The sequence below is a fragment of the Monodon monoceros genome, unplaced genomic scaffold (assembly GCF_005190385.1).
Source record: "Monodon monoceros isolate NGI ecotype Baffin Bay Population unplaced genomic scaffold, NGI_Narwhal_1 Super_Scaffold_11, whole genome shotgun sequence".
NCBI lineage: Eukaryota > Metazoa > Chordata > Mammalia > Artiodactyla > Monodontidae > Monodon > Monodon monoceros.
The window spans coordinates 124,093,052-124,111,604 of record NW_021703767.1 but is presented as its reverse complement, the minus strand read 5'-3'; the positions used below and the strand labels follow the sequence as shown (position 1 = coordinate 124,111,604).

Here is an 18,553-nt window from a genome sequence, read left to right as displayed (position 1 = left end):
GTGACGGACACTCACATGGCAGTGCATGCACGATGTGGAGGAACCCGTGGCTTCAGCAGTGGCGGGGCGTGGGAGTGTGGTAGTCAGGGAGGACTTCTGGGAGGGGTGATGTCTGAGTTGCCATTTGAAGAACTCAGCAGGCAAAGAGGCAGGAAGCTTGCGGACCGCTGTGTTCATAGCAGAGCCTGCCCGGCCAGGCTGCTTGTTGGGTGGTGATGCCTGTGGGACAGTGGGACCTTGCTGGTGGCGGAAGCAGGCAGGCCTAGTGATGTCAGAGAGACCGCAGTGAGCGGTCCTGAAGCGAGATCTTAGTTCCCTGCCCAGGAATTGGACCTGGGGAGCCTGGATGAAAACCGGGAATCCTAACCGCTAGACCACCGGGGGCTATAGGCTAGAAGCAAAGTGGCCCTGACGCTTGCCCGCATTTGAAAGCAACAATGTTTCAAGGAGGCAAAAACTGTAAAAACAGGTACAAAGTTTATTATCAGAGACACAGCATAACATGTGAGAGAACACACAGAGAAATTGTTTAAGGCAGAATCAAGGCAGAAATACACACCCAGAGAGAAAGGCGGTGGGCATCCTCCCTAATGAGGAGGAGGGCCATAGAGGCCGTTAAATCGTCGTATGTAGGGCAGTTCTTCCGGGTCTTCGTTTACATTTGGCCAATGGTCTCATTTCTTTTCCCACATCTGACTGGTCCTAGGACCCTCCCCAAGATGCGTGCGCAACTTTTTGCTAAGATGGATCCCACCGCAGAGGACTGTGGTTGCATGTCCACACTTATTATAGGGGGGCGCCCCCTCCCTTTTAGACCCCCAAGGAGCCTTCCTGCGCATGTGAAGACAGAGAAGTTTTCCGTGACCTCAGGACTGGTCATCTTATCTCATTACTTCAGCAGAGCTCAGCTCTTGCCACCAACTTTGTCCTTGGAGTGTCTGGGGAAAAACAGAGCTTCAAATTGACTCCGCTTGACAAACACCAGCTGTCCAGCCAGGGACCCATCCATCTCCCATCTCACTAGGAGTGGCTGATCCTGAGAGATGATTTTCACCCTGTCACGAAAACCTGGCGGGGGTGGGGGGGCGGGGGGGGGGCTGCAAGTTGACCAGATGCCCCAGCCCCGCAGGAAAAATAGCCGGCTCCTGGCCCTGGCATTCAAAGCCCTTCGTGTCCTGGCTCCTCCCACCCCTCTTAGCTCTCCCATCCCTCTCCTCTCCACTGCGGGGGAAGGCGGGGGCATCACAGAGGCCTTCCTCACCTGACCTTCCTGGGCTTGGCCAGGCTCAGTGTGCTCACTACACCCACTCCCTTCACGCCCATGAGTGTTTCCTGCTTCCTCTGATTCCCACGTCCATGCCCAACTCTGCTCACTGCTGTGATGACCTTGGGCCAGTGACTTAACCTCTCTGAGCTCCAGTTTCCTCATCTGTAAAAAGAAAGGAATCACTTCTAAGGGTGCTTGTGAAGCATGACTAACAGGCCTGGCGTCAGGGCCACTCTGCGCGGGTGGGTGAGCAGTGCTCCACGTGGGGCGCCTGACCAGCCTGATGCCCCACGCTCACTGTGAGCCCTGAGCCAGGGCCGCCCTGCCCGGCACAGAGGAAATGCTCACAGTGGTAATCCCTCCTCTCTGTGGCGGGGCCTCCAGGTAGCCAGCCTTCTCCAGGGCTGGTCTCTCTGCAGATGGGGGTCTTGGGGCTGACTGAGCTTCCACAGGTGCCTGCAAACCAGCCCCCAGCCCAGGAGCAGACTTCAGGCTGGGGCAGGTCGGTGACAGGCCCCTTCCTCCTCCCGAGGCTTCTGCTGGTTTTTCTGGGTCTTCTACATCAAGCCAGGTGCTGTGTGGCCTAAAGCTTCTACAATTCTGGGGGCCCTCTTAAAGGAAAAGAATTTTTTTTTATATCTTTATTGGAGTATAATTGCTTTACAATGGTGTGTTAGTTTCTGCTTTATAACAAAGTGAATCAGTTATACATATACATATGTTCCCATATCTCTTCCCTCTTGCGTCTCCCTCCCTCCCACCCACCCTATCCCAACCCTCTAGGCGGTCACAAAGCACCGAGCTGATCTCCCTGTGCTATACGGCTGCTTCCCACTAGCTAGCTATTTTACGTTTGGTAGTGTATATATGTCCATGCCACTCTCTCACTTTGTCACAGCTTACCCTTCCCCCTCCCCATATCCTCAAGTCCATGCTGTATTAGGTCTGTGTCTTTATTCCTGTCTTACCCCTAGGTTCTTCATGACATTTTTTTTTCTTAAATTCCATATATATGTGTTAGCATACGGTATTTGCCTTTCTCTTTCTGACTTACTTCACTCTGTATGACAGACTCTAGGTCCATCCACCTCATTACAAATAGCTCAATTTCGTTTCTTTTTATGGCTGAGTAATATTCCATTGTATATATGTGCCACATCTTTATCCATTCATCCGATGATGGACACTTAGGTTGTTTCCATCTCCTGGCTATTGTAAATAGAGCTGCAATGAACATTTTGGTACATGACGCTTTTTGAATTATGGTTTTCTCAGGGTATATGCCCAGTAGTGGGATTGCTGGGTCATATGGTAGTTCTATTTGTAGTTTTTTAAGGAACCTCCATACTGTTCTCCATAGTGGCTGTATCAATTTACATTCCTACCAACAGTGCAAGAGGGTTCCCTTTTCTCCACACCCTCTCCAGCATTTATTGTTTCTAGATTTTTTGATGGTGGCCATTCTGACTGGTGTGAGATGATATCTCATTGTAGTTTTGATTTGCATTTCTCTAATGATTAATGATGTTGAGCATTCTTTCATGTGTTTGTTGGCAATCTGTATATCTTATTTGGAGAAATGTCTATTTAGGTCTTCTGCACATTTTTGGATTGGGTTGTTTGTTTTTTTGTTATTGACCTGCATGAGCTGCTTATAAATTTTGGAGATTAATCCTTTGTCAGTTGCTTCATCTGCAAATATTTTCTCCCATTCTGAAGGTTGGCTTTTGGTCTTGTTTATGGTTTCCTTTGCTGTGCAAAAGCTTTGAAGTTTCATTAGGTCCCATTTGTTTATTTTTGTTTTTATTTCCCTTTCTCTAGGAGGTGGGTCAGAAAGGACCTTGCTGTGATTTATGTCATAGAGTGTTCTGCCTATGTTTTCCTCTAAGAGTTTGATAGTTTCTGGCCTTACATTTAGGTCTTTAATCCATTTTGATCTTATTTTTGTGTATAGTGTTAGGGAGTGATCTAATCTCATACTTTTGCATGTACCTGTCCAGTTTTCCCAGCACCACTTATTGAAAAGGCTGTCCTTTCTCCACTGTACATTCCTGCCTCCTTTATCAAAGATAAGGTGACCATATGTACGTGGATTTATCTCTGGGCTTTCTATCCTGTTCCATTGATCTATATTTCTGTTTTTGTGCCAGTACCATACTGTCTTGATTATTGTAGCTTTCTAGTATAATCTGAAGTCAGGGAGCCTGATTCCTCCAGCTCTGTCTTTCGTTCTCAAGATTGCTTTGGCTATTCGGGGTCTTTTGTGTTTCCATACAAATTGTGAAATTTTTTGTTCTAGTTCTGTGAAAAATGCCAGTGGTAGTTTGATAGGGATTGCATTGAATCTGTAGATTGCTTTGGGTAGTAGAGTCATTTTCACAATATTGATTCTTCCAATCCAAGAACATGGTATATCTCTCTATCTATTTGTATCACCTTTAATTTCTTTCATCAGTGTCTTATAGTCTTCTGCATACCGGTCTTTTGTCTCCTTAGATAGGTTTATTCCTAGATATTTTATTCTTTTTGTTGCAATGGTAAATGGGAGTGTTTTCTTGATTTCACTTTCAGATTTTTCATCATCAGTGTATAGGAATGCCAGAGATTTCTGTGCATTAATTTTGTATCCTGCTACTTTACCAAATTCATTGATTAGCTCTAGTAGTTTTCTGGTAGCATCTTTAGGATTCTCTATGTATAGTATCATGTCATCTGCAGTGACAGCTTTACTTCTTCTTTTCCGATTTGTATTCCTTTTATTTCCTTTTCTTCTCTGACTGCTGTGGCTAAAACTTCCAAAACTATGTTGAATAAGAGTGGTGAGAGTGGGCAACCTTTTCTTGTTCCTGATCTTAGTGGAAATGCTTTGTTTTTCACCATTGAGGACGATGTTGGCTGTGGGTTTGTCATATATGGCCTTTATAATGTTGATGAAAGTTCCCTCTATGCCTACTTCTCGGAGGGTTTTTATCATAAATGGGTGTTGAATTTTGTCGAAAGCTTTCTCTGCATTTATTGAGATGACCATATGGTTTTTCTCCTTCGGTTTGTTAATATGGTGTATCACTTTGATTGATTTGCGTATATTGAAGAATCCTTGCATTCCTGGAATAAACCCCACTTGATCATGGTGTATGATCCTTTTAATGTGCTGTTGGATTCTGTTTGCTAGTATTTTGTTGAGGATTTTTGCATCTATGTTCATCAGTGATATTGGCCTATAGTTTTCTTTCTTTGTGACATCCTTGTCTGGTTTTGGTATCAGGGTGATGGTGGTCTTGTAGAATGAGTTTGGGAGTGCTCCTCCCTCTGCTATATTTTGGAAGAGTTTGAGAAAGATAGGTGTTAGCTCTTCTCTAAATTTTTGAAAGAATTCGCCTGTGAAACCATCTGGTCCTGGGCTTTTGTTTGTTGGAAGATTTTTTTTTTTTTTAAACAGTTACTTTTTTTTTTTAATTTATTTTTGGCTGTGTTGGGTCTTCGTTTCTGTGCGAGGGCTTTCTCTAGTTGTGGCAAGCAGGGGCCACTCTTCATTGCGGTGCGTGGGCCTCTCACTATCGCGGCCTCTCTTGCTGCAGAGCACAGGCTCCAGACGCACAGGCTCAGTAGTTGTGACTCACGGGCTTAGTTGCTCTGTGGCATGTGGGATCTTCCCAGACCAGGGCTCAAACCGGTGTCCCCTGCATTAGCAGGCAGATTCTCAACCACTGCGCCACCAGAGAAGCCCTGTTGGAAGATTTTTAATCATAGTTTCAATTTCAGTGCTTGTGATTGGTCTGTTCATATTTTCTATTCCTGATTCAGTCTTGGCAGGTTGTTCATTTCTATGAATTTGTCCATCTCTTCCAGGTTGTCCATTTTATTGGCATAGAGTTGCTTGTAGTAATCTCTCATGATCTTTTGTATTTCTGCAGTGTCAGTTGTTACTTCTCCTTTTTCATTTCTAATTCTATTGATTTGAGCCTTCTCCCTTTATTTCTTGATGAGTCTGGCTAATGGTTTATCAATTTTGTTTATCTTCTCAAAGAACCAGCGTTTAGTTTTATTGATATTTGCTATCATTTCCTTCATTTCTTTTTCATTTATTTCTGATCTGATCTTTATGATTTCCTTCCTTCTGCTAACTTTGGGTTTTTTTTGTTCTTCTTTCTCTAATTGCTTTAGGTGCAAGGTTAGGTTGTTTATTCGAGATGTTTCCTGTTTCTTAAGGTAGGATTGTATTGCTATAAACTTCCCTCTTAGAACTGCTTTTGCTGCATCCCATAGGTTTTGGGTCATCGTGTCTCCATTGTCATTTGTTTCTAGGTATTTTTTAATTTCCTCTTTGATTTCTTCAGTGATCACTTCGTTATTAAGTAGTGTATTGTTTAGCCTCCATGTGTTTGTATTTTTTACAGATTTCTTCCTGTAATTGATACCTAGCCTCATAGCATTGTGGTCGGAAAAGATACTTGATACGATTTCAATATTCTTAAATTTACCAAGGCTTGATTTATGACCCAAGATATGATCTATCCTGGAGAATGTTCCATGAGCACTTGAGAAGAATGTGTATTCTGTTGTTTTTGGATGGAATGTCCTATAAATATCAATTAAGTCCATCTTGTTTAATGTATCATTTAAAGCTTGTGTTTCCTTATTTATTTTCATTTTGGATGATCTGTCCATGGGTGAAAGTGGGGTGTTAAAGTCCCCTACTATGAATGTGTTACTGTCGATTTCCCCTTTTATGGCTGTTAGTATTTGCCTTATGTATTGAGGTACTCCTATGTTGGGTGCATAGATATTTACAATTGTTATATCTTCTTCTTGGATGGATCCCTTGATCATTATGTAGTGTCCTTCTTTGTCTCTTCTAATAGTCTTTATTTTAAAGTCATTTTGTCTGATATGAGAATTGCTACTCCAGCTTTCTTTTGGTTTCCATTTGCATGGAATATCTTTTTCCATCCCCTCACTTTCAGCCTGTATGTGTCCCTAGGTCTGAAGTGGGTCTCTTGTAGACAGCATATATATGGGTCTTGTTTTTGTATCCATTCAGCCAGTCTGTGTCTTTTGGTGGAAGCATTTAATCCATTTACATTTAAGGTAATTATCGATATGTATGTTCCTATTCCCATTTTCTTAATTGTTTTTGGTTTGTTATTATAGGTCTTTTCCTTCTCTTGTGTTTCTTGCCTAGAGAAGATCCTTTAGCATTTGTTGTAAAGGTGGTTTGGTGGTGCTGAACTCTCTCAGCTTTTGCTTGTCTGTAAAGGTTTTAATTTCTCCGTCAAATCTGAATGAGATCCTTGCTGGGTAGAGTAATCTTGGTTGTAGGTTTTTCTCCTTCATCACTTTAAATATGTCCTGCCTGTCCCTTCTGGCTTGCAGAGTTTCTGCTGAAAGATCAGCTGTTAACCTTATGGGGATTCCCTTGTGTGTTGTTTGTTGTTTTTCCCTTGCTGCTTTTAATATGTTTTCTTTGTATTTAATTTTTGACAGTTTGATTATTACGTGTCTTGGCGTGTTTCTCCTTGGATTTATCCTGTATGGGATTCTCTGTGCTTCCTGGACTTGATTAACTACTTCCTTTCCCATATTAGGGAAGTTTTCAACTATAATCTCTTCAAATATTTTCTCAGTCCCTTTCTTTTTCTCTTCTTCTTCTGGAACCCCTATAATTCGAATGTTGGCGCATTTACTGTTGTCCCAGAGGTCTCTGAGACTGTCCTCAGTTCTTTTCATTCTTTTTTCTTTATTCTGCTCTGCAGTAGTTATTTCCACTATTTTATCTTCCAGGTCACTTATCCGTTCTTCTGCCTCTGTTATTCTGCTATTGATCCCTTCTAGAGTATTTTTAATTTCATTTATTGTGTTGTTCATCATTTCTTGTTTCATCTTTAGTTCTTCTAGGTCCTTGTTAAATGTTTCTTGCATTTTCTCTATTCTGTTTCCAAGATTTTGGATCATCTTTACTATCATTATTCTGAATTCTTTTTCAGGTAGACTGCCTATTTCCTCTTCATTTGTTAGGTCTGGTGGGTTTTTATCTTGCTCCTTCATCTGCTGTGTATTGTTCTGTCTTCTCATTTTGCTTGTCTTACTGTGTTTGGGGTCTCCTTTTTGCAGGCTGCAATTTCATAGTTCCCATTGTTTTCGGTGTCTGTCCCCAGTGGCTAAAGTTGGTTCAATGGGTTGTGTAGTCTTCCTGGTGGAGGGGACTAGTGCCTGTGTTCTGGTGGATGAGGTTGGATCTTGTCTTTCTGGTGGGCAGGTCCCCGTCTGATGGTGTGTTTTGGGGTGTCTGTGGACTTATTATGATTTTAAGCAGCCTCTCTGCTAATGGGTGGGGTTGTGTTCCTGTCTTGCTAGTTGTTTGGCATAGGGTGTCCAGCACTGTAGCTTGCTGGTCGTTGAGCGAAGCTGGGTGTTGGTGTTGAGATGGAGGTCTCTGGGAGATTTTCGCCATTTGATATTACGTGGAGCTGGGAGGTCTCTTGTGGACCAGTGTCCTGAAGTTGGTTCTCCCACCTCAGAGGCATAGCACTGACTCCTGGCTGCAGCACCAAGAGCCTTTCATCCACACAGCTCGGGGAGGAGGCGGCCAGGGCAAAGAAAAAGAATTTTAAACTTAAAGTGTAAAACCAGGACAAAAATGAATGTTGAATAAATATGAGAACGTATGAGAAAATAAATCACAACAAGTTGTACTTTTACAAAAGCTGACATATCACACATATCACAAACTCTGGGGAAAGTTACATAATCATTTAAATGAACTGTTCAAGATATCCCTGTAATACTTTTGTTCCTGCATTTTTGGCTCCATACTCTTTGATAACCTTTGCATGTGACAGTGCATTTGTAAGCATCACTTTCCATGGAGAGAATAGAAGGATAATAGAATCTTTCCTCTAGTGTGGTCGATTGAATTTTTTTCTCCAACATTTTATTATGAAAAATTTTTGTTTGTTTGGAGAGGGAGGTATCAGGGTGCCAAGGATGGGCAGGGACTGCAGGGTGGATTTCTGCTTTCATGCCTCATCCCGGGAGTGCAGTGGTCATGCTGGTTGTTGTGGACAAAGCCCAGCTCGGGGCAGGGAGCCAGCAGTACCCCACCCCCTGCCCCCTGCCTGCAAGACCCCTGCTGACCCAGTCCTCTGGCATCTCTTCCAGTGCCCCAGGATCAACGGCATCAAGGTGCACACTAACAAGTGCAACCGGAGACAGGTGGTCCTGGACCTGCAGATCTGGTGAGCCCCCGTGCCCCTGGGGCCAGGTGTGGAGGGCGGGGGAACACTGTGGGAACAGCCAGGTTGAAGATGGAGTCGCAGGGAAACACTCATTTGGGGTGTGAAAGCCCCTCACAGCACATATGCCCCTTCATCCCCCTGGGCTGGAGCACAAGGTCCCTGCTGGGACGGGGAGGAGTGGCAAGAGAATGGATGGTCCCAGGGGAGCCACTACTGTCTGAGCCCTCAGCCCAGGCCTGGCTTCTCCCATAGACCAGGCACCAGGCGTGTTTTGGGTACCAAGTCCTGGGCAACAGAGCTTTCTTGGAGGCCAGGTCACCTGGAGGGTCAGACCAGCTGTCTCAGAGAGGATGTAGCAAGAGAAAGCAAGTGTGACGAGAAAATGTGGGGACTTGTGGTGCAACCCAGGGAGCTCCGAGCACAGGCTGTGAAAGGCCAGCAGGAGAACTGGGCTCTGTGGTACCTCAGAAAAACTAAAGGATGCAAAGACACACAAGTGACTTGTTCAGTGTGTCGGGCAGGGGCGTCCCTTTTGAATGAGGTTTGTAATAGGCTTGAGTTAGAGAGAATGGAGATTCAATCCAGGAAGTCTTCCTGGAAGTGGTGGGATTTGAATTGTGCTTAAAGGACCAAGGATAAACTCCTGAGGTTCCAGAAGGTTGCCATTCACTTCCAGTGCCCCTGTATTTCCTGTCCTTAGCCCAGAGGCTGGCGCTGAGAACACGTTGGGAAGACAGGAGGCAATTCCAGAACACCCATCACTGTATGGGGGCTGGTCTCAAGTGTGTTGAGATGGTAACGGCAATTGGGCCCTCCCGGCCCCAAGGCTCTGCCACAAGATCCTGTGTGAATAGTTGGGGCACGTCAAGGTCATCTAGCCCATGGACCCAGCTTTCCAGTCATCTCAGGGAGCCCCTGGGGTCCCCCTGCCCTTCCAGGGGACACTCAGCATTTCTGTGACGTCTGGCTCCCCTGCCTGTGCCATGCAGATATTTGATGGCCACCCTGTCCCTCTGCATCTCCTTCAGTCTTTTGATGGGGTCTCTGCTCTCTACTTTCAAGGGCACCCATTCTGGGCTTCCTGTGCCCATCACATGGCAGGCGTTGCCAGCTGAACTCAGGCTTCTGAGAACTTGTTACGGTGCCCACCTCACCACCCCCAGCAGCAGCCTGCATGAATGGTGGATGGAGGCTGCGGGGCTGCTCTGTGTCCCTGGGGAAGAGGCCTGGGTAGAGATGGGGCAGAGGCATAGCAGTGTGTGCACCCAGACCCCCTCCTTCGCATCTGCGGGGTGTCGTGGGGCGAAGTGGTGCCCAGAGGTCTCTGCCCTTGTGGGCAGAGGGGGGCATGCACGTGGGACCCCTGGGTACGGGGACCCCGGGGGCTGGCAGTGTCTGCGCAGAGCTGAGAATAGCCGAGGCTGTCAGGGAGTCCACATCCAGGTGATGCAGGGCTCGGGCTTGGCCATCTGGGCTTAGGCTGGGCTGCACTGGGCAAGTCTCCCAACCTCTCCTGAGTCGTGGACCTGCCCCTCCTCTCTACCTTCCTTCTCCCTCCCCACTTTCAGCTACATCGGGGACTGTGAGATCAGCGTGGAGCTGCAGAAGTTACAGGCTGGTGTGAACGGGATCCAGGTGGGTGGAGCCCGGCGTGACTGCCTCCAGGTTGTGGGTCAAGGCAGGGGAAGCGGGCTTATGCTGGAGGAGGCTGCAGCGGGGGTGTTGACACCAAGCACAGAGGCTAGTACCAATCAAGGGACTCCAGGTCTGAGTTCATAGGGCCAGGAAGTGGTGGCTGGGTTTCACCACCCCGCCGCTCAGGACAGCCCCACACCTGCCTCTGTTCATCAAACCCCCCTGCCAGAGAGGCTTCGACTGCCCTGGGAAGTGAGAGGCTCTCTTTATTAAACGGTGCAGAGCCGATGCTGAGAAACTGAGGTGGAAGGAGGAGATAGAGCTATTTTATGGTAGGAGTAGAGGAGCTGAGCTGGAGCTGGAAAGCACTCCTGGGTCCCGGCCATGGTCAAGGCTGCAGCCCCCAGGCAGCAAGGCAGTGGGGGGAAGTGGGGGCCAGCTTGTGGCCCTTGGAAACCGGCAAAGGGGTGGAAGCTGCACGCTGGCTTCTTTTCCCCGGGTGTGGTCCCTGCTGTGATGGCAGGTGGCCCTGACATCTGGGGATGGCTTGGGCATGAAGGAGCAGAGCAGGTGCGGGAGGAAGAGCGGCTGAGGTCCCTCCCGGCCCTCTGTGCCATCCAGCTGCAGGGCACGCTGAGGGTCATCCTGGAGCCCCTCCTGGTGGACAAGCCCTTCGTGGGAGCTGTGACCATGTTCTTCCTTCAAAAGCCGGTGAGTCCCCAGGACGAGGCGGGCTTGCCACTCCCTGTGGGCCGGCGCTTGCCCACTGGGCCCAGGTACTGGGTTTGAGCCCAAGAACGCTGCCGAAGCCCACCTGGACCCCCCATCTCATGTGCTCCCTAAGGCGGCCTGAGGGGCTCGACTCTGCTCTCCCCGAGCCCAGGAAACAGCCTGGAGAAGTGGCTGAGGTCAGCGAGGAGGCTGTAACTCAGAGCCCTCGGATGCCAGGCTGGCCTGTGGCCGTGCCCTCGGGCCGCTCCTGTGGTCCCGGCAGAAGCAGCCCTCCTGACAGCCCTGGTCCTGAGCAGGACTGGGAGGTGCCCTCACCCCCCTCGCCCCCCGCAGAGGGCACCCCCCCCAGTCGGCTGAATTCTCCATGGGGGCGGGGGTGGGGGCGGGGGCAGGGCCCTTGGCAGAGGGTTCTCAGCCTGGGCTTCTGGTTCCTTCCAGCCTAACGGCCTCCCTCTGCCCCTGCAGCACCTGCAGATCAACTGGACAGGCCTGACCAACCTGCTGGATGTGCCAGGAATCAGGTAAGTGCCTGTGCGAACCGCCAGGCAGGCCCGAGGTGGGGCCCTTCGGGCCGTGCAGCCAGTGATGGGAACCACACCGTGGCTGTGCCCTCCCTCTCCCTCTCTGCACGAGGAGAGGGGTGGGCAGCTGCCCCCTCCAGGGGGATAGCATTGGTGTGTTTGGAGTGACATCATCAGGTGAGATGTCCTAGAGGAGGCCCCGTGGGCTAATGAGGGGCGAGTGCAGGCTCTGGAACCAGGCCAGCCAGACCAGCCTCCTGGCCCCCCCTCAGCCACTGTGTGCCTTTGGACAAGTGACTTCACCTCTCTGGGCTCTTCCTCAGTAAATAGGGAGCCTGGTTCCTCTGTCTTGAGGCCCCTGGGAGAACCAGTCAGGTACGTGCGGTGCTGGCACAGTGGGTGTGGATACACACGAGTGTCCTCCTCGTCCACATCCACTCCCTCCCCGACCCAAGTGTGTGTGAGAAGCCCAAGTGGCTCCCGCCCAGACACAGACACTGGCATGGGAGGGGGCAGCTCTCACAGCAGAGGCCAGTGAGGAGGAGCTGGTCTGGGCAACCCACCTTCCTGGGGCCGGTGTGGTGCTGCGCTCAGAGCCTCAGGCCCGTGAGAGGAGCAGAGAAGGGCTCCAGCCCCGTGTGGACACACCTCCCAGGAGGGAGGGACAGTGGACCATCCAGGGTAGCCCCTGGCTGGCTCGCCAGGCCCAGCAGCTGCCCCCACCTGCAGGGAGGACCACTCACTCCCTCACTGGGGACATTCCCACTGATCTTCACCCCCTGGGCGCAGAGAATCCAGTCATGCATTCTTTCACTTAGAAGATATTTCCTGAGCACCTACTGCGTGCCGGCCCACTGCCCCTGTCTCCCTCTACTGGCGAGATAAGAGTCAGGCAATAAAGAAGGAGGATTTCAAGGTGATGTCAGAGAGTAGAAGGGCTACAACAGTGAACACATACCTGGCATTTACTGGGCATTAAGCACTGTTCTCAGCACTTCACACGTATTAACTCATCCTCATAACAACCCCAGGAAGTGGGCATAATTATCCCCACTTTAGAGATGAGGAAACTAAGGTCTGGCGAGATCAGCAACTTTCCAAGGTCACGCAGCTTGTGGGTGACAGAGCCAAGATTCTAACCCAGGATCCATGTCCTCGTTCTTGGCTACCATGCTGTGATGCCTCAGAGAACAAAGCAGGATTGGGGTGGGGGGGCTCAGGGGCGGTCAAAATGTACACCCTACATCCTCCCCCTGACCCCCCATCCAGGCAGGCTGGGGTCAGGGCTGCTCTGTCCCAAGATGGGCCCACCTGGCCCCAAGCTCTGCTCCTGGTTCCAGCTCCAGGGATGGGCGGACAGGCAGGCGGCCTGGGGGAGGTGGTGCCACCCTCCACAGCTCTGCGTGCCCACTGTCCCCAGTGAGGTGTCAGACAGCATGCTGGAGGACCTCATCGCTGCCCACCTGGTGCTGCCCAACCGTGTGACTGTGCCCGTGAAGAAGGGGCTGGACCTGACCAACCTGCGCTTCCCTCTGCCCTGCGTGAGTACCCGCACGGGCCGCAGAGCACTGGGCCCAGAGCTGAGGGACAGACGGGCCAGGGAGATGCACCCTCAGATGGCAATGCTCACTTCCGCCCTATGAGGGCCTGGCATCCTATTTTATGGAGCAAAGACTGAGTCTTAGGAAGGTTGAATGACTTGCCCAAAGTCACCCATCTTGGGAGGGAAAAAGCCCAGGGAGCATTCCTTCCTGGATCCTGGTCCCCCCATGCGGCCTGTGTTGGGGACTGTGGGCGGTCACACTCGCTCCCGGGAAACTCCAGGAGCCTCCCATTCTCCCTTCAGGGACAGGAGGCTCCCATTCCATCCTTTGGTGGCAGGAAGAACGCTTACGTCTTCTGGGAAGGAGCCAGGACGTGGGGCTTCCTTGCGTGCTCAGCCCCACTGCCCCCGCCCGTCCTGGGAGCTCAGAAGGCCCCTGAGGAGGGGGCCAGCCCTCAGCGCTGTCCTCAGGAGGACAGCCACATGGCCTCCCTGCAGAAGGTGCCCTGGCCATGGGGCTGGGAGTCAGGGCCTCAGGAGAGGGGAAAGTGCCTATTTTTACCATCAGAGCCAGGTGTGAGGCCATCAGGCCACACAGGGGTGACGCATGGCCCTTACCCCACACTGCGCGTTTAGCAGTCTCAGTACGGCACTGTCACCTACATCATAGCTACTGCAGACATTCTGTCCGTAGGGCATATCCCACTAGAAATGTACTGTCAAGTGGCTACAATTTAAACTCACTTGGAATAGTTCCTCTCTGTGTGTCTGTGACAACTGGCCATGAATATTTACATTGATTTCCTTCCATTTTCTGTTTCTAGAGTTTAATTTTTACCTTAACTTTCTTTTACAATCATGTAAAATATTTGCACACGTCTAAAGGCCAGTGTGAAAAACAAATTGTACTTTAAGGAGTCTAGCTTCTACCACCTAGTCCCTCCTCCTCCAGTATTTTTCATGGTTTGTTTTCTAATATGAGCACATACACGTATGATGGCTGTGGGTACACATCTGATTACACGCATAGTCCCCCTTTCTTGGATGGACGGCAGCAGGCCACAGCTCTCCTCACCTTGCTGTTATCATGCATGTGTCGTGAGGGTCACCCCATGACAGTGTGGTACGTGGTACTCCACCACGTGAATGTACCGCATCTATTCAACCAGTTCTCTACTGATGGATGGCTGAGCTGTGTCTGGTCTTCCGTTATTTCCAATTATGCTGTCATGAAGAGCCTTGTCCATATCTTTTCATGTTTGCCAGTATGTCTTTAGGATAGATTTCTAGACGTGGGATTGCTGGGTCAAAGGGCAAATGCATATGTATTTACTGATATTTAAAAGAAATAGTTCTAGGCCAGAGGCCTACTGGCCCCCTGAACTGTGTTTTTCCTGGTTCTTGTGCTCTGTTCTGACTTGAGACATAGCCTAGGGTGTGGGGAGTGGGGTGACTCAGTGCTGGGGCCTTTACGAGCCCAGGGACCAACTGCCGCAGCAGGCAGTGGCCACAGGGCTGTGTACACCTGGGTAGTGGGAAGAAATGACACCGGGCCTCAGTCTACATGTAAGCTAGAGAGGGGCTGGAACGCAGGAGGAAAGCCGCTCGGGTGGCGTGGCAGTTGGCACAGGACGAGGACGTGGCCGCGGTGGAATGGGCCCTTCACGGGGCAGGCTGGAGGCACGGAGAGGCGGGAGGGCCGGGAATGTGGCCGGGCATCGTGGTGCAGTGGACAGAGCCCTGGGCCTTGCCGTCCCTTGCTGCGTGGCCCTGGCCAAGAGGCTGTCGTCTCTGGCTTCTGTCTCCCTGTCCAGACATGAGGAGGGTAAGGTGGGGCTGGGGTGATAGCTGATGGCTTGGGCTCTGATGTCGGGGGCTTTGAGGGCCCTAGAGACAGCTGTGAGGCCCGGGCTGGGGCATTTTCCAGGGAGTGATCAGAGCCCACTTGCTGGAGGGAGAAAAGCTGGCCCAGAAGGACAACTTCCTAGGACTCCGAGGCAAGTCAGACCCCTACGCCAAGGTGAGCATCGGCCTGCAGCATTTCCGGAGCAGGACCATCTATAAGAACCTGAACCCCACCTGGAACGAGGTGTTTGAGGTGAGAGTCTCCTTAGCGGCTCCCAGCCGCTCTCCATGCCCTCCAGGGCTCCACTCTGGGTGGTTCTGTCCCAAACAAGGGAGGGCCCTACCTTCACGGTCCTCACACACCCACGGGCAACACTGGGCCACAGGCATGGCCCTCGGGAACAGGCTTGCAGAGATGGGCTGCTCTGGCCCCTGATGGAGGGCCAGCCTATTGACAGATTCCTACGTCCCTTCCCAACCAGAGCCGACTTTGTTGGAAGTTTTCAGATCAAATCAAAGAACATCAGGGGCAGTTCTGCCCCAGTCCTCTCAGCCTTCCCTCCCAGAGCCAGACACCGGGAGCCTGAAGTTCTGCCTTAAGTTCAGCCACAATCCCTTATCGTGAGAAGGGCAGGCCCACAGCCTGTTTGAGTGTTGCAGTTTGGAAGCGGCAAGCCCCGGGCAGAAAACACAGCAGCCAGCATCCCGAGCACCCACCCTGCCCACAGGCTTGCACAAGCTGCCTTTAATCCTCCGCACCCCGCAGGAGAGGGCATCACTCCCCTCTTACAGGTGGGGCTCTCCAGGCACTGAGAAGGGCAGGACCTGCCCGGGGCTCCGAGCTGGCAGGTGGCAGAGCTGGAACTTGGCTCCCCGGGGGTCGTGCTTGAGGTCTGCTTCATCAGCTGTGTGGCCTGCAGGTCAAGTCACCTCTCTTTCCTTCCAGTTCATAGTGCATGAAGTCCCTGGGCAGGACCTGGCGGTGGACCTGTACGATGAGGACCCTGACAAGGATGACTTCTTGGGCAGGTGAGGAGGAAGGCCATGCTGGGCCTGGGGGCGCAGGGCTCTAGGCCTTGAGGCACAGGTACCCCTGCTTCCACCGCCCTCGCTGCACTCTGACGTGGTGACTGTACCAGGCACCCAGTCCCATCGTTCCGCACCGCTGCCACAAACCTCCCCCCAGATGCCTCCCGAGTGCCCAGCCCTGAGCGCCAGCCCTCTGGGGGTACATGGAGGGCCCCGACGTTTGTGTACCGTGGGCTCTGCTTTCTGTGCTCCTCATAATGCACCCAGAGTCCCCGTTTGGAGCAGTGGGCAGGGCCAAGGCTGGCACGGATGGCCAGGCGCCCGGTACCCAGGAACCATCTGCTCACTCTGAGCTGGCACTTGGCTCCCGTGGGGTCGTGCTTGAGGTTTGCTGCATCAGCCATTGTGGCCTGCAGGTCAAGTCACCTCTCTCTCCTTCCAGTTCAGAGGAACACAGAGCCTCAGGACTGAGAGAGGATTGAAATGACCGGCGTGGGGCTGGCTATCAAAACTCTAAATTTACATGTGTCTTGGTCCAGCCACCCCAATTCCAGGAATCTCCTATAAAAGCATTATACCTGAAATGTTTATCTGTGGTGACAAACCAAAAAAGCTGGAAACGTGATTGTCCAGAGTCAGAGGACATTGCCTGAATGTTTCAACAAATTTGTCACTGCCAAACTACAGAATATTCCGCAGCTTTTAAAAATGATGAGTAGGATCTATGTATGTTGACCTCGAGGATATTCATTTCTATCTAGGGAAGTAGGGGAAGCAGTTGGGAGTGACCTGAGCAGTTGATACATCTTTCCAGGGAGGATGGACATGTACGTGTGTTCGCATGTGCTCATGTGGACGCTACACCGCTGCTCATCTCAGAGGCTGGGGTTAGGAGGCAGCAGAAAAGAGAATTTTACCCAAATCTTCTTACTCCTAAAATTTTTAGCTTGTTTCTGTGAACAGGTGATTTAAAAAAATAGAAACAAAACAAAATGGGAGGGGAACAATCTGACCACCCGAGAAATAGCTCACCACCACGTTACTTATCATTTTTAATTTCTCATCTTAATGAAAGCAGTTGTGAGAAAGGAGTTGTGATTTTTGTAATGTTGCAGATTAGAAGTGTGTCTTGTGGTTCGTGGTTTAGGTAACTGATTTCAAGTGTGTTTTGAGCTCAAGCACATTTCTAACAGTTACATGGAATTAATTTCCCCTCTGGCTCTCAGGACGCTCCAGTTGGGCTTGGGTCGGGCGAGGCGGAAGGCACGCCATGAATGTGTACCGCCTCTCACACACATGCCAACTATACGTAGCCCCTGGAGGGCATCTGGGCCAGTTTTGGAAAGGGAGGGGCATTTCTGGTTATTACAGTGACTGCGGGAGGTGGTGCCACTGGCATTTAGAGGACACACGACAGAGAGGCTAAATTCCTGCAATGAATGCATGGGCAGTTCTGCATAGTGAAGACTCATCCCAGCCCAAATACCAATAGCACCCTCATTGAGCAATCCAGAGCCAGTGTGTCCCTCAGTGTCTGCTTGTTCCCCTCTGGGATCAGAGCCGCCTGCCTGCCCGGGCAGCATGCCCAGTGGGAGCAGCCCCGATGGTTAGACAGTCCTTCCTTTGCTTGAGCTCAAAGTGGTCTCCCATTCATTCTTGGGATGAATAAGGTCCTCCGTCTTGAGAGTCCCACTCGGACATTTCAAAATTGATTTCAGAGTGGGCCTCCATGCCCGCTGCTTGTTGCTGCCTCTGGGCTGAGCTGACTTTCCGCTCCCTGTGTATTCCAGCCTGCAGATCTGCCTCGGGGACGTCATGACCAACAGAGTGGTGGATGAGGTAGAGTTGGTGCCTGCAAACCCCTCCTTGTGGACAGCATCATTTCCATCCCAAAGTGTAGTACTTCTGTCCTTCCATAACCACCTCTCCTAGTCTAGAGCCTACCCTGTCTGGGCTGCTTCACCTCTTCCCTGAAGCCCCTATTAGGGCCCTACTGGGTCCCAGAAGTGAGCTGCCTGGAGTGAGTCAGTAGCGTCCCACTGGCCCTTTCCCCAAGCTCTCCTCCCCCTCCCCCTCCCCCTGCAGTGGTTTGTCCTGAAGGACACAACGAGCGGGCAGCTGCACCTGAGGCTGGAGTGGCTTTCACTGATCACAGACCCGGAAGCTGTGATAGGGGTGAGTGCGGGCTGTCGTGCTCCCTGGCAGAAGGGGGGAGGGGGGAACTTGTGGCAGGTCTGGTCCATGTGAGAGCTGTGCGGGGAGGCAGGGAGGGAGCTAGAGAGCTGAAGCCACAGATCTTGCCCACAGAGTCCTCCAGCCAGCCCCACCTTCTGGGGAGCATGTCCCTCAGCCCTCATCTCCACAAAGGGCGGATGGGATCCTTAAAAGCTCTGTTAGTGCCCATCAGCCCAGTTCATAGGGAAGGCCACTGGTTCTGACTTGAGTCTGTCGTGCTGCAGTTGTATTTTCAGCCTCAGCAAAGAGCTAGGTTGTGAGGGAGGGTAAGGCCAGTCTGGAGGGCAAGGGCTGGCTCTTCAGGCACGAAGAGGCTTCTCCTAAACCAGTCTGTGTCTCCTGATGCTGGCGCCACCTAGTGAGGGTTTGTGTCTGCTTGTAGGACCATGGTAGTTTTTCCACTGCCATTCTCGTGGTCTTCTTGGAGAGCGCCTGCAACCTGCCGGTGAGTGGTGACACAGCCAGAGTGTCACACACACCCTGCCTTGTGCCCATCACTTTCAAATGTCCA

At 51.0% G+C, this 18,553-nt stretch overlaps 1 protein-coding gene across 1 annotated transcript in view; it reads left to right on the top strand.

The window, feature by feature from the left end:
• ESYT3 (extended synaptotagmin 3) overlaps positions 1-18,553 on the top strand; it is a 54,336-nt gene that overhangs the window by 22,427 nt on the left and 13,356 nt on the right. Inside the window, exons 4-13 of the mRNA XM_029215313.1 lie at positions 8,426-8,502; positions 10,071-10,137; positions 10,759-10,848; positions 11,335-11,390; positions 12,811-12,931; positions 14,861-15,031; positions 15,725-15,807; positions 17,598-17,646; positions 17,893-17,982; positions 18,425-18,487. Coding sequence (XP_029071146.1) covers positions 8,426-8,502; positions 10,071-10,137; positions 10,759-10,848; positions 11,335-11,390; positions 12,811-12,931; positions 14,861-15,031; positions 15,725-15,807; positions 17,598-17,646; positions 17,893-17,982; positions 18,425-18,487 — 867 coding nt within the window. The remainder of the gene's footprint in view (positions 1-8,425; positions 8,503-10,070; positions 10,138-10,758; positions 10,849-11,334; positions 11,391-12,810; positions 12,932-14,860; positions 15,032-15,724; positions 15,808-17,597; positions 17,647-17,892; positions 17,983-18,424; positions 18,488-18,553) is intronic.